General features: G+C 34.6%; 1 protein-coding gene across 1 annotated transcript in view; it reads left to right on the top strand.

The window, feature by feature from the left end:
• Ascc3 (activating signal cointegrator 1 complex subunit 3) overlaps positions 1-12994 on the top strand; it is a 269368-nt gene that overhangs the window by 28255 nt on the left and 228119 nt on the right. The window contains exon 4 of the mRNA XM_052163239.1: positions 2195-2754. Within this exon, the coding sequence (XP_052019199.1) occupies positions 2195-2754 (560 nt within the window). The remainder of the gene's footprint in view (positions 1-2194; positions 2755-12994) is intronic.

The raw sequence follows: 12994 nt of genomic DNA on the forward strand, positions 1-12994 counted from the left end.
CATGTACTTTTTAGGTGTTTGCATGGAGTCTAGTACAGTGGGAAATGTTTGGGAAGTAAAAGATTGCTGTGAATCGTGTTTAATGACTTATTTTTGTTGTTCTTATACATTTTCATGGTGGTATTTTCATTTTAGCATGTGCATGAAGGAGATAATGTTTTAGGACAAAATAAAATTACTTAGTGAAAAAGTTTTATTTTAGTAGATTATTAAGAAATGTTGGATATAGCTATGAATTCCATTAAAATTTTTAACATTTGTTATTTGTGTATGAGTGCAATGTGTATCTGTATGTCTGTACACCATGTGGATCTAGCACCCATGGTGACTAGAAGAATGTGTAATGAATTCCATGGAAGTGGAGTTACAGATGTTGTAAGCTGCCATGTGGCTTGGGAATCCAAACCAGGTATTCTGCAAGAGCAGCCATTACTCTTAATTGCTGAGCCATCTTTCCAGCCTCATACATTCCAATTTTTGTTGTTGTTGTTGTTCAGAGTTTAATATTAACCTTGTTACATTATCTGTAGAACTATCAAAAATTCAAATCTCTAAGCAGTGCCCATAGTAGAAGAAAAACATATGCAGAGAACTTGTTAGTTTATAAGCACCATGTAATTTATTAAAAAAATTGGCCATGTTTTCTTAAATACTAGTAAAGCATGTATGCAATAATGTTCTATAAATTGTACCATAGACACCATTCTTGAAAAGTGTTGAGATTTGCATGGTGAAGTTGCTTATTCACATGCACATGCTATTTGCATGCTAAATTTATAAGTTGAGGTCTGATCTGGTTTAGGAATAACTAGTTTGGTGTCTCTGTGGGATGGATCTAGTTTAATTCAACTTCCTTTTTGAACTATCTACCTGGGGCAAGAAAAGTCAGAAAATACAGAATTGAGCACAGTGTTGCTCCCCTTGGAAGATGTAGCTGAGGTCTGGAATTGAAAAGTGAATGGGATTGGAACAGTTTGGACTCCAGAGAATGATAAATAAGGATGTTGAAATAGACAAAACAGGCTTTTTGCTTTGTTTTTTTTTTTTTTTTCCTCTTCAAATCTTACCTATGGAAATGTTATTTTAGTAAAGTCATACTCTGCTATGCAGGCTAGTCTTGAGCTCCTGGCATTAGGTGGTTCTCTTAAACATCAGCTTTCTTAGTAATTGGCTATATGGGTTCCATGGTGTTTGGCAGGGCCTACTGAATATTAAGACATCTGTTTTTAGTTAGATTAGAAAATAGATAGTGAAGTAGATAGTAAGGCTGGAATAAAACAACAAACAAGCAACAAAAGATGGATCCTGCCCTTGTAGGAATTTCAGTCCAGCTAACTAAACTGCTCAGTAATTTTGTGGGATGATTGTCGAGCTATTTTTAGGAAGAAACTAATCTTATATTAGCAAGTTTGTTATTGTTTAGATAGGTCATATTGATGTTGAGAACTCTTAAAATTTTAAATTCTTTTTTTTTCTTTTATAACAATATCCTGCTATAAGGATATTCTCTGACATTTTTGGAATTCAATCATTTCCTATTTTTATGTAAGATGATTGAATATGGAAAGTTTGTGCTTTAAGTATAGGGTCTGGTCATTTACTGCTTTGAAGTTTTCCTTCTGTTTCTTTAACATAGCATTTTTCTTTCACATTTTGTAATATGGTGGGTTGCATATATTTAAACACACACACACACACACACATGTACATATACACACAGACAAGTACACATCCTGGTGGCTTAAAATGTTTTTGAATGAGAGCTGTATAAGTTTATATACAGCTTTCTTATCATGTAGGTCTGTTGTACAAATTGTAAAGAAAGCTATGAGTGTGCAAGGTCTCCTGACTTTGATGTCTGTAATTCTGAAAATCTTAACCATAGTTTATCAACTTAATTTTAAAATGTTAAGTTTTAATTGATAGCTCATTTCTAAAAGGAGGCAAGAATTTTTATTAGATAGCTTCTGTGCTTAATATAGATTAATGGTTGGTTGAACTAAAATCTTCTTGGTTGATTGAACAGTTATTTGTGAATTTGGGAATGGATTTCTTTGGTCCTAAATTGATTATAACTCAAAACCAAATTTAAGAATCAAAATAAAACAAAATAACATGAACAATTTTTTAAATGTTAATTTGGATGATGATTCAATTGAGCTAATACTGTATTTTTGTTTTTGTCTTTGAATAGTTGGAACGGATAATGGGAGAGAAGCAATTGAAAGTGGGGCTGCATTTCTCTTTATGACTTTTCACATGACAGACTCTGTTGGTTACATGGAGACAAAGGCTATCAGACAGATGTTTGGTCCCTTTCCATCATCATCTGCTGCTTCAGCTTGTAATGCCACTAATCGAATTATTTCTCACTTTAATCAAGATGATCTCACTGCTCTTGTCCAGATGGCGGAAAACCCATGTAATGACAGAGTAGGTTTTGGTAAAAACTTAGCGTTTTCCTTTGACATGCATGATCTGGACCACTTTGATGAATTACCAATAAACGGTGAAGCCCAGAAAACGATAAGCTTAGACTACAAGAAGTTCCTGAATGAACAGTTTCAGGAACCCTACACCCCTGATCTCAAGCCTGTGGAAAAAACAAGTGGCTCCCTGTTGTGGTGTGAAGTTGAGAAGTACTTAAACGCAACGTTAAAGGAAATGACTGAAGCACCAAGAGTTGAAGATCTTTGCTGTACTTTATATGACATGCTTGCTTCTGCAAAAAGCGGCGATGAACTTCAGGATGAGGTATAGTTGAAGTTTCTGAAGTTAAATGTAAACATGAACTACCTTAATGAATAGCTCTTTAAAAATTAATTTCTTATTGTATTGGGATTGAACTTAGAACCTTGCATATGTTAAATAGATGTTTTAGCACTGCTCAGCCCAGAACAACCTTTTAAACATAGTCAATATAAAATTTTTAACCTTCTTCACTGTCACTGATACTGAGCTCTTTAGCCAAGTGTAGGAGGTATGTGTACTGTTTCAGTGAGTTCTTACAGGAAGACTGAGTACAGAGTAGTTAAAGTGCTGCTTCACTGCAGTAATTAGTACTTTTACTTTGAGAAATACGTAGATTTAAGTGACAAATTATGTGGTTGCTTTAGGAATAACTGCTTATACTGTTAGTACATTTTGTATTTCTATGCATTGTATGACAAAATGTCTTCCAGGGTATTAGAAATTTTATTTATATGTTAGCTGACATTTAGAAAACTTGGGGGGCTGGAGAGATGGCTCAGTGTAGAGCACTGACTGCTCTTCTAGAGGTTCTGAGTTCAATTCCCAGCAAGCACATGGTGGCTCACAACTATCTATAATGGGATCTGATGCCCTCTTCTGATGTGTCTGAAGAGAGTGACAGTGTATTCACATTTAAAAAAAAAAAACTTAAAAAGAAAGAAAATTTTCATCAAATTCCATTTGAAACAATAAATATTAAAATCAAATTAATCTGAAATAATTGGCTAACTAGATTTTATTCCAAAATAATTTATTCAAAAAATTTTTATTTTTTGAAATTAAACCATGATTACATTATTCCCTCTTTCGTCTCTCCAATGTGTCTACACTTCCTGCTCTCTCACAGATTTATGGCCTCTTTTTCTTTAATTTATACACACACACACACACACACACACACACACACACACACACATGCACGCGCACAATCATGTAAATATACAAACACAGACTGCTCAGTTCAAATATTACTTGTATGTATATTTCATTGTTTAACCATTTGGGGGCTCTCAGCATTCTTACTTGCATGTAGTTGCTTGTCTATGATTGAGGCCCCATGGAATGTTTTTCCCCTTTCATGTTAGCATGTCATCCACGTTTAAGGCTCTTTAGGCAGCCATGATTTACCCAGACTTCCTGAGTGTAGCATCTCAGACATTTCTAGGAGACATACTCTCCCAGCATACTATCTGATTCTGTGATTTTTTTTTTTTAAATGTGATCTTAACAGGCTGTTACTGAATATTTCATTTTGTCAGTGCTTTGTAGAATTACAAGTGGCTCCTCTCAATATTTGGCTTCCTATATATAAAAAAATGAAGAAATGTTGGGATGGTTTATATTCTGTAGTAGAAATTATTCATGTTTGAATTTTGGGTTCATTTCTAATTATGTTATAGTAAATTCTCTGTTATTCTTTCTCTTCGTGTGTGTGTGTGTGTGTGTGTGTGTTTGTATAGATGTCACATGCATACACATAGGTGTTGAGGTCAGAGGACAATTGTGGGAGTCTGTTCTTTCCTTCCTACAAGTGTCTAGACTGATCTAAGTCATCAGGGTTGGCAAACATCTTTACTTGCTGAGTCATCTCAACAGGCTGGTATAGTACCTTTTTAATATATAGTTTCACTTTAGAATGTGGTGTATCTTATTTGTTATCTATTTTTACTGAATATTAATTTTATATTATAACGAGCTTTTACGGCATTTTTATATGCATACATTGTACTTTGATCACAATTCATTCTATTGCCCTTTTTTTGTCTTCCGTCTATCTTCAACATCTGTAGGAGTCCTGTTTTACTTTACTTTCATGTCTTCTTTCTTAAATCCTACTGATGAGGTAAATCATGTAATGCCCATGTGACAATCTATATTTTTATACTTATTCTATAATTTCCACCACGTTCCTACAAATAGCACAGATTTAATTCTTCTTTATTACTGAAAGAAACTTTGCTGTGTAGATATACACACTTTGTCTGTTCATCCATTAGGTACCCAGGCTGATTCCATAACTTAGCTAATATAAGTACTTTAGTGATGAACATGTCTGCCTGTATTTGAACTGCAACTGTATATATTCAGAGGCCAGTATAATTTTATGAGAGTTCCATGTTGACCTTTCTGAGAGATTCCCATGTTGATTTCTGTTTTTACAGCAGGGTATAAGGGAAGCAAGTGTGTAAGATGACCCCATACCTGTGAATTTTTGTTTTCTGACTGGGATGAAAGGGAATCTCAGTATTCATTTGATTTGTGTTTCCCTGAGGCTAAAGATACTGAACATGTTTTCATATAATTTATTGGTGATTTGTAGCTCATAATTTGAAAAGTATTTGTGCAATTTACCCCTTTACCAATTTAACTGTTTTTGGTTCTGGTATGTGACCTTTTCATGTCTGTCTGTATGTCTGTATGCCTGTGTGTCTGTCTGTCTATCTATCTAGATATCATCTCTCCTGTAATTGATCCCCAATCACATGAATATCTAGTAATGACTGTGCTCTGATATGTAATTTTTTGATTTCTATGTATGTTCTGGAATTAATCCCCCATCCTATGCATATCTAGTAAAGGTTTTTTTTTTTTTTTTTTTTTTTTTTTTTCCATTATGTGGACTGTCTCATTACTCTCTATGATTTCCTTTGCTGGGTAGAGCTATTTATTTATTTTATTTTAGTGGTGTCTCTTATTTTATTTTTAAATTTATTTTGCCTTTCATCTTTCATAATTTCACATACACACACACACACACACACTTTGATCTCTCCCCGTTTTACCCTCTTCTATCTCCCTCCCCTAGGTCAAACTCCTTTATCTTCTCAACAAATCTTCTACTTTCTTTTTTTTTTTTTTTTTTTTTTTGCTGGGGGTGGGGGGTTGGGGGAGGGGTGGGGAGGTGGAGGAGAAAAGAGGGTCAGGGGATCTAGGGTGGGAGAGTGTTGGAGACACCGCTCTTCTCTGTATAGCCCTGGCTGTTCTGGAACTCACTCTGTAGACCAGGCTGGCCTTGAACTCAGAAATCCACCTACCTCTGCCTCCCAAGTGCTGGGATTAAAGGTGTGTGCCACCACTACCTGGCAAGTCTTCTATACTTTCATGTCTTCTTGTGTGTGTGCTGTATTGCATTTCATTAGATTTGCTTTCATGATGAAAATGAATGATTGGCTACAAGGGCAGTTTACCAGAGAGTGTTTTACTTGCTGACTATGACTACCACTCATTCAGAACCATTACCTGTATAGCTACCCAAGATGGGGGTGGGGCTTTAATGAGCCTATTCTTGTTCATGATGGAATGCTGCTGATGGTCCTGTCTTGTACAGGTAACCACTGCTGCTGTGAGTTTGTAGGTGCAAAACCCAGGTCATATCTAGAACATAGTATTCCTTCCCATCTTCTGACTCCTACATCCTTTCTGTCCCCTTTTAGGTGATATTCCTTAAGCCCTGGAGGTGGTGGTATTGAAGTGCCAGAATAGGCTGAGCATTCAACAGTTACTTATTCTCACTACCAAGAGCAGTTATAAGTTTTTGCATTGACTGTTGCCTACTGCAAACAAGTTTTTCTGACATATGCTATGGCAACAGTAATCTATCTATACATCCATCTTTAAATATTTAGAATGAAGTTTGACACCATATCTATTTAAAAAGCAACATCTTATCTTTAGGGCCTATGACCTTTCCAACCATAGGCATTTGACCAGACTTACAAAATTAGGTCTCTTTTGGAGTGAGACTCCAATTTGAATAGAAAGTCTGTGATTACCCCTCTGGCAATCGCGTCTTTGTTTTAGCAGTAAACACATTTAGAGCTTTAAAATTTTTCATTTAAATTTTTATTTTAAACAACTGCATTTTATAAGTGTTATGCCTACTTTTGTAAATGTGTGCTAAGTGCATGCCCAGTGCCCACGGAAACCAAAGAGAGTATCAGCTCCTCTGGAACCAGAATTGCATGTAGTTGTAAACAGCCAGGGAACCTTTTCTTGTGCTTCTGCCAGAGCAACAAATTCTTTTAACTATGAGCTTTTAAATTTTTTTCCTGAAGTGGTGGAGTGTTTATTTTTGGTTTTGGGTATGGAATTCAGATCTTTCCACTATTTACTTTTATTTCTTACATAAGCCAGTGAAGAAGATAGTTAAGAGGGTAATCATATAGCAAGTTTAATTTTCATTTATTTTTTTTTTTATATAGTGGTTCCAGTGATCAAACCCAAGGCCTTTCACATGATTAGTAAAGCTCTTTATTACTGTGCTTTGTCTCTAGCCCGTACTTCTCAAACAGGATTGCACTAGGTAGCATTGGCTGACTCTGAACTCACTCTCATCTTGCTGTCTCCTCTGGAGTGCTGGGACTGTGTGTCACACGCCTAGCCTTTAAATAATCACGTTGTCTTCTGCTGTAGAAATTTATTCAAACTATATAGACATATTTTTACATGTAACTTAAGAATAGAAAAAAACACTTTTGTACTGAAGACATTTTTTTGTTCCTTAATGCATATTTTTCTAGCTTTGAATATAGACTAGTGACTGACTCTTGACTGAATAGATTTACTTTTCAGGCTGTTGTCATTATTATTACAAAAGCTTTTTAAATTGCTTAACCTGTTGGAATTAATTATTTTAAAAATTATTAAAACTGAAACTGGCCTACAGAGTGAGTTCCAGGACAGCCAGGGCTACACAGAGAAACCCTGTCTCGAAAAACACCCCCCCCCCCCAAATATAGTGGTAGTCTAAACTTTATGTTCTAAAACCCCATTTAGATTTTCTAAAGGTACCAGGAATACACACTGGTATTCTTTGATTTGTACTACTATTGCTATTTGTTTTATTCAAAATTAAAAGAAAAAATTTATATTTTAATTTATTTGCTGCATGTTTGTAAAATAATAATAAACCTATTATATTTCATATTATTTTGTAAGAAATATTGTTGATAACTGGAGAGATTATTCAGTGGTAAGAACACTTGAGATGTATTTTTAGCATTAAGACCTGAGTTCAGATTCATAGGACCTACATAAAAAGATTAGCATAACCCCAGTCCTTGTAACCTAGTGCTGGAACATGGGCACAGACAGAAGGATTGCTCAGACCTCCTGCCTATCAGTTTAGCTCCAGGCTTAGAGAGAGAGACTATTTCAGAGGAGTAAAGTGGAAAGTGACAGAACAGGTGTTATGTGACAAGACTTTCTGGGAGACTTCATTACATAAATGCATGTATGGTTACCACAGATGGGGAGTCCATAACAAACCAAAGCAAGGATACCACCAAATCCAATTTAGTGAACCAGTGAGTTTTATTGGCATTACCTATAGGAACGTGGGTCATGGGTTACTTACAGAAGCAGAAATGACTCAAAGACAGCTGAATCACCAAAACCCACCCCAGCACTGGTGACTGCTCACAAAAGCTGGAAACCTGAAAACCTGAAGCACACTGTACAGTATATAGGCAGCTTAAGAGATTCGAGAGTATATGTTCCAGGTGACTCAGTTGGTCTCTTTCAGGCAGCTCTGCTGGTCTCTAAGAGTTATCTTTGCAACCTGACCTGTCTGAGAGTATGTCTTTAATTCATTATTCTGAGAGGAAGGGACCTATTGCCTATTGAATTTGGTCAGTTTCAGGAAACTTTATGATATTCTTTTGTTTATCTTTTGTCTTAAAGATCTCTTATGCAATATGGAGTTTTTCAGTTGCTAGGAAACTACTACAGGAAAGCAAGACATTGACATCCTCCCATGGCCTCCATGTTTGAATGCACATTTTTCATACATCATTGCCACCGCCACCGCCACCACACACACACACACACTTACACACACTTTATACTGTGTATAGAATAAAGTATGGAATTTGTATTGTGTTTTTGTAAATCATGCCAGTCTGATTCTCAACAGATTCTCATATATTCTTCTGCATTTACACTATTGTGATCTATTACCTTATTAATATTGTAAAATTCTACTCATTTTATAGTAATAAGATACACTGTATCTCTTCAGGTGTTAATGTAGGATATATATTGTCCTCATTTTGATACTTTAAATTCATTCATTAAATTAAATTCAAATTTTTTTTATTATGAGGAATGAATTCTTAACCTTTTCAGAATAAAAGGTAATCTAACAAAGCTTATCAATCCAACACAGTTGTGTTGCCTGAAGTTTCAGTGTGTGTGTATATGTATGTATGTATCTATCTCTATATTTTAAAAGGAAAATGAACCAGAAAATTAAATCTGATGAATGAAAGTTGTTTGGACTTGGAAGAGCATACGAGTTTGTAAACAGGTATTAAACTTAAAATGATGTAAACATTCAGATAAATATTAAAAACAGTAGACAGTTTTGTTCAGTTATCTGCATTCACTCTTACAATTGTAAACATCTTTCGGGATGAAGTTATTAGCCTATTTCCTTTCTAGAAAGCAGGAACCTGTCAATATATGTATTAAAATGTAAACTAAACTTCTAATTTTATAGTTTTTCCTGCCTTAACTTTACTAATTGCCTAAGTTGGTTTTCTATTACTATGATATGACACTATGACCAAGGCAGCTTAGATAGTGGTTCATTTGGCTTTGCAGTTCCAAGTTACATCCCATGGTGATGAGCAAGGACGTGATGACAGAAACAGCCAAGAGATCACATCTTGATCCACTAGAAAGAAACAGAGACAGACACTAACTGGGAATGATGCCCATCTTTTGAAACCCCAAAGCCCACTCCCAGTGACACACCTCCTCCAAAAGGCCACGCCTCCTAATGGTTCCTAAACAGTTTCAATAACTAGGGAATATTCAATTATATGAGCCTATGGGAGCCATTCTCATTCAAACCACTACCCTGCCCATCTAATTATTTCTAGTATATGGCAATAAATCCTGTTCACATTCCAAGTTGTTTTAATTAAACTTGTAAATAGCTTTGGCTTTAGGTTTGCTAAATTGTTATGTTAGATTAAATACCTATAAATAGTGGCCATTAATTATTATGAAAATATAATTTATACAATTCTCTGCAGGCAGCAATAATTTGCATTGCACTTTTCTCCTTTGAGATAAACAAATGCTGCCCTAATTTTTCATCATCATTTTTATATTTGTTGTGACTTTATTTTAGTGTATTAATGTTTACCAATTTTCTATGCCACCAACCAAATGATTAATATATAAAATTTTATCTATGTATTTTAATTATCCAGTATTTAATTCTACATGAACCATAGGCTCCATAGGGTTTTTTCAGAGTTGCTTGTGTTTTTATTTTTTATTATTACTGTTTTGGGGTTTCTATTGCTGTGATTAAAAACACCATGTCCAAAGCAACTTGAGGAGAAAACTGTCTATTTCAGCTTACAATTTTCAGGTCTCAGTCCATCACTGAGGGTAGTCAGGGCTGGAACCTAGAGGCGGGAGTTGAAGCAGAAGCCATGAGGAGTGCTGCTTACTGGCCTGCTTAGCCTAGGTTTTTACACAACCCAGACCCGCCTGCACAGAGATGGCATCACTCCTTATGGGCTGGACCTTCTCCTGGTTATAAATGAAGAGGCTTGCCTACAGGCCATTGTAGGAATGGATTTTCTGAATTGTGGTTCTTTCTTCTCAGATAAATATAGCTTATGTCAAGTTCACACACACACACACAAAGCCAATCCAACAAACAAACAAACAAACAAACAAACAAACAAAATCAGGACAGTCACATTGTTTGTATAGCATGCAGATTGAAAATTGCTTATTACCTCAAAGACTTAAATAGTTTCAGCTTGTACTATGCTTACTGTAATTGAAACACATGCTCTTTATTACTTTAATGTATAGAACATTTTAAGCTTTAAAATGCATAAAATGGAAATGGACGAGTTTTCTTTGTGAGAATTAGAATTCCTCTTCTTTTTTCTGGAGAAATTATTTATGCTGTAAAAAGTTGTTTTTAGATCCTTCTATGTTGCTTAGTGTAGTAGCCTTAGTAGAGAATTTATAATTTATCCACTTTTAAAATCTAACATTGGAAGTTTGTAAAAGAGACTTGTGAAGCTTTCTTCTACTTTCAGAAAAGTCTCTGTAAGAAAGGTATTTCTTCCAAGAACATTTAATGCTACTGTGGCCTCTGCAGTAATACCAGAGATCAGAATTCCATGTCATGTCAGATTCTCCAATACTTATTCAGTTCTGGAATATTGGCTTATTCAGCCATTCTCTTTCATTGTTAAATTCAGTTTGACAACTCTATGTTTCCATATAAATAGCTACTTGTTCCCAATATTTAATCCTTTAGTTACAAAATAATTCATCGCTGTCTCTATCTCTCTCAGTAGCCTTTAGTCATTTTATTCCTAATCTCTACTTTTCTCTGTTTTTTTTTTTTTTAAATGTTTGTTTGATTTAAGAAATCAGCTTTTGGTAGTGTTGTTTTTATTATTACTTTTTACTGTATTTTTTTTATTAATAAGTCATGCATTTGTTTTAACTAATGAGGCCTCTGAGAGTTTTCCATTCTTTGGTTACAAAAGAGTTAAGCATGAAGGTTTTATTATATCCAGTTTTTAGTTGTATTTGCTCTTAAGTGGAAGTGAACTTTGTATTTGTGTATTTTAGCCGTTGATATTTGGCTTGGTAATGGCATGACTACAATTACCACTCCTAATGCAGGGGGATTGTTAGTTTGATCTTAGCCTGGACTACAAGTTTAAATAAATACATTTAAATGTCTCAAGATCATCTAAATAAATTATTAAATAAGTTGTGCCGAGAATATGTCTCTTGGTATAGATAAGGCCTTGGTTTTAGTTAAAAATATAAACTGTTCGCAAATACTCACTCCTTTGTCTTTGATAATAATTGATTATAATAATTGATAGAGGTTTCAAGTATACTAAAATATAAGTGACATGAATGCTTATTTTATGAAATTGCATCAGTGAAGCAATCAATACTTGTTAAGAATTGGGGGAAGTGCAGAAATGAATGAATATGAGTTATACCTAGAACATTTAGGGAGATAAAGTTACTGTATATGATAATAGTGAATAATATGCCATGGTAATTATTTGATGTTAAGACCCATAAGCTGTAAACCACTGACTGTTACAAACTAGCTCATGGGTAGGATACAGTTAGATTATATAGTTTAAACATATACTTGATGAGTGTTACAGTGCTTTGCCATAGTCTAAAAATATTTATCAATGCTTTTTACATTGATGAAAATATTTTTTCTGTATTTGCTGTCTAATGTGGTTATCTATCAGCCACACATGACAAAGGGATTTAGGAATTTTCTCTTAAATTTTATATAATAGCTAACAGGTTCTGAGATGACAGTTTTATCTCAGTTTTGTAAATAAGATTGAAAAATGCCTGTTGATACAGTTGATGAAATTGAGTTGACTAAAAATGATATAAAGTAATTAAAAAGTTATTCTAAATACTGGTTTATTTCTACACTGTGGACAAATACTTATTTTGTTTTCTTGTTTTAGAAGTAAGGCCTCACTTTGTAGTCCAGCTCATCCTTGAACTCATAACAGTTCTCCTGTCTCAGCCTCTGAGTGTGAGCACTGCTCTGGGCTCATTAGTTCATTTCTTACCCTTCTGTTTTTCCTCTGGCTTTGTCTAACATTTCAGTTACAGATTTTTTAAAGACATGCATATAAAAAAGTGAAGGTTACATTCAGTACTGGTGGCAGTGGCATTTATTTTGGATATCTTTGCCTAAACTGGAATGTTAAAAAATTGAACTGGGTTATGGAGTGTTTTGGCTTAAAAATTCTAACATATGAGGAGCAGCCCTCGGATTGGAGCACATAGCTAAAGTGGGCATGGAATGCTTTCAGTAGGAAGTATAAACGGGAATCTTATATACTGATGATCCAAACTTTAGTTGGAGCAGTGGTTTCAAATGTTCTGTTGGTTTTTACAGGAAAATATGAAATAATTGTAGTTATTATATGGTTCTTTGTACTTTTGGGCCCATATATGTAAAGTACATATGAAATGAGTGACTTTCCATGTTTAAGCTTTAGTCTTATTCTCAAGCTATTTTACATGCATATGCAAATTTTCTCAAGTCTAAAACTACTAAAGTCAACCCATTTCTGATCCCAAGCATTTGGGGATACTCAGCAGCAATAGATCTTAACTTGAAAGTGTTTTTAGTGATGGAGCTTAGTTTTTCTTTGCATTCTATACCAAATCTGGGCCTCTCTTCTTTCTCTGCCCATGT

The sequence above is a fragment of the Apodemus sylvaticus genome, chromosome 19 (assembly GCF_947179515.1).
Source record: "Apodemus sylvaticus chromosome 19, mApoSyl1.1, whole genome shotgun sequence".
NCBI classification, from domain to species: Eukaryota; Metazoa; Chordata; class Mammalia; order Rodentia; family Muridae; genus Apodemus; species Apodemus sylvaticus.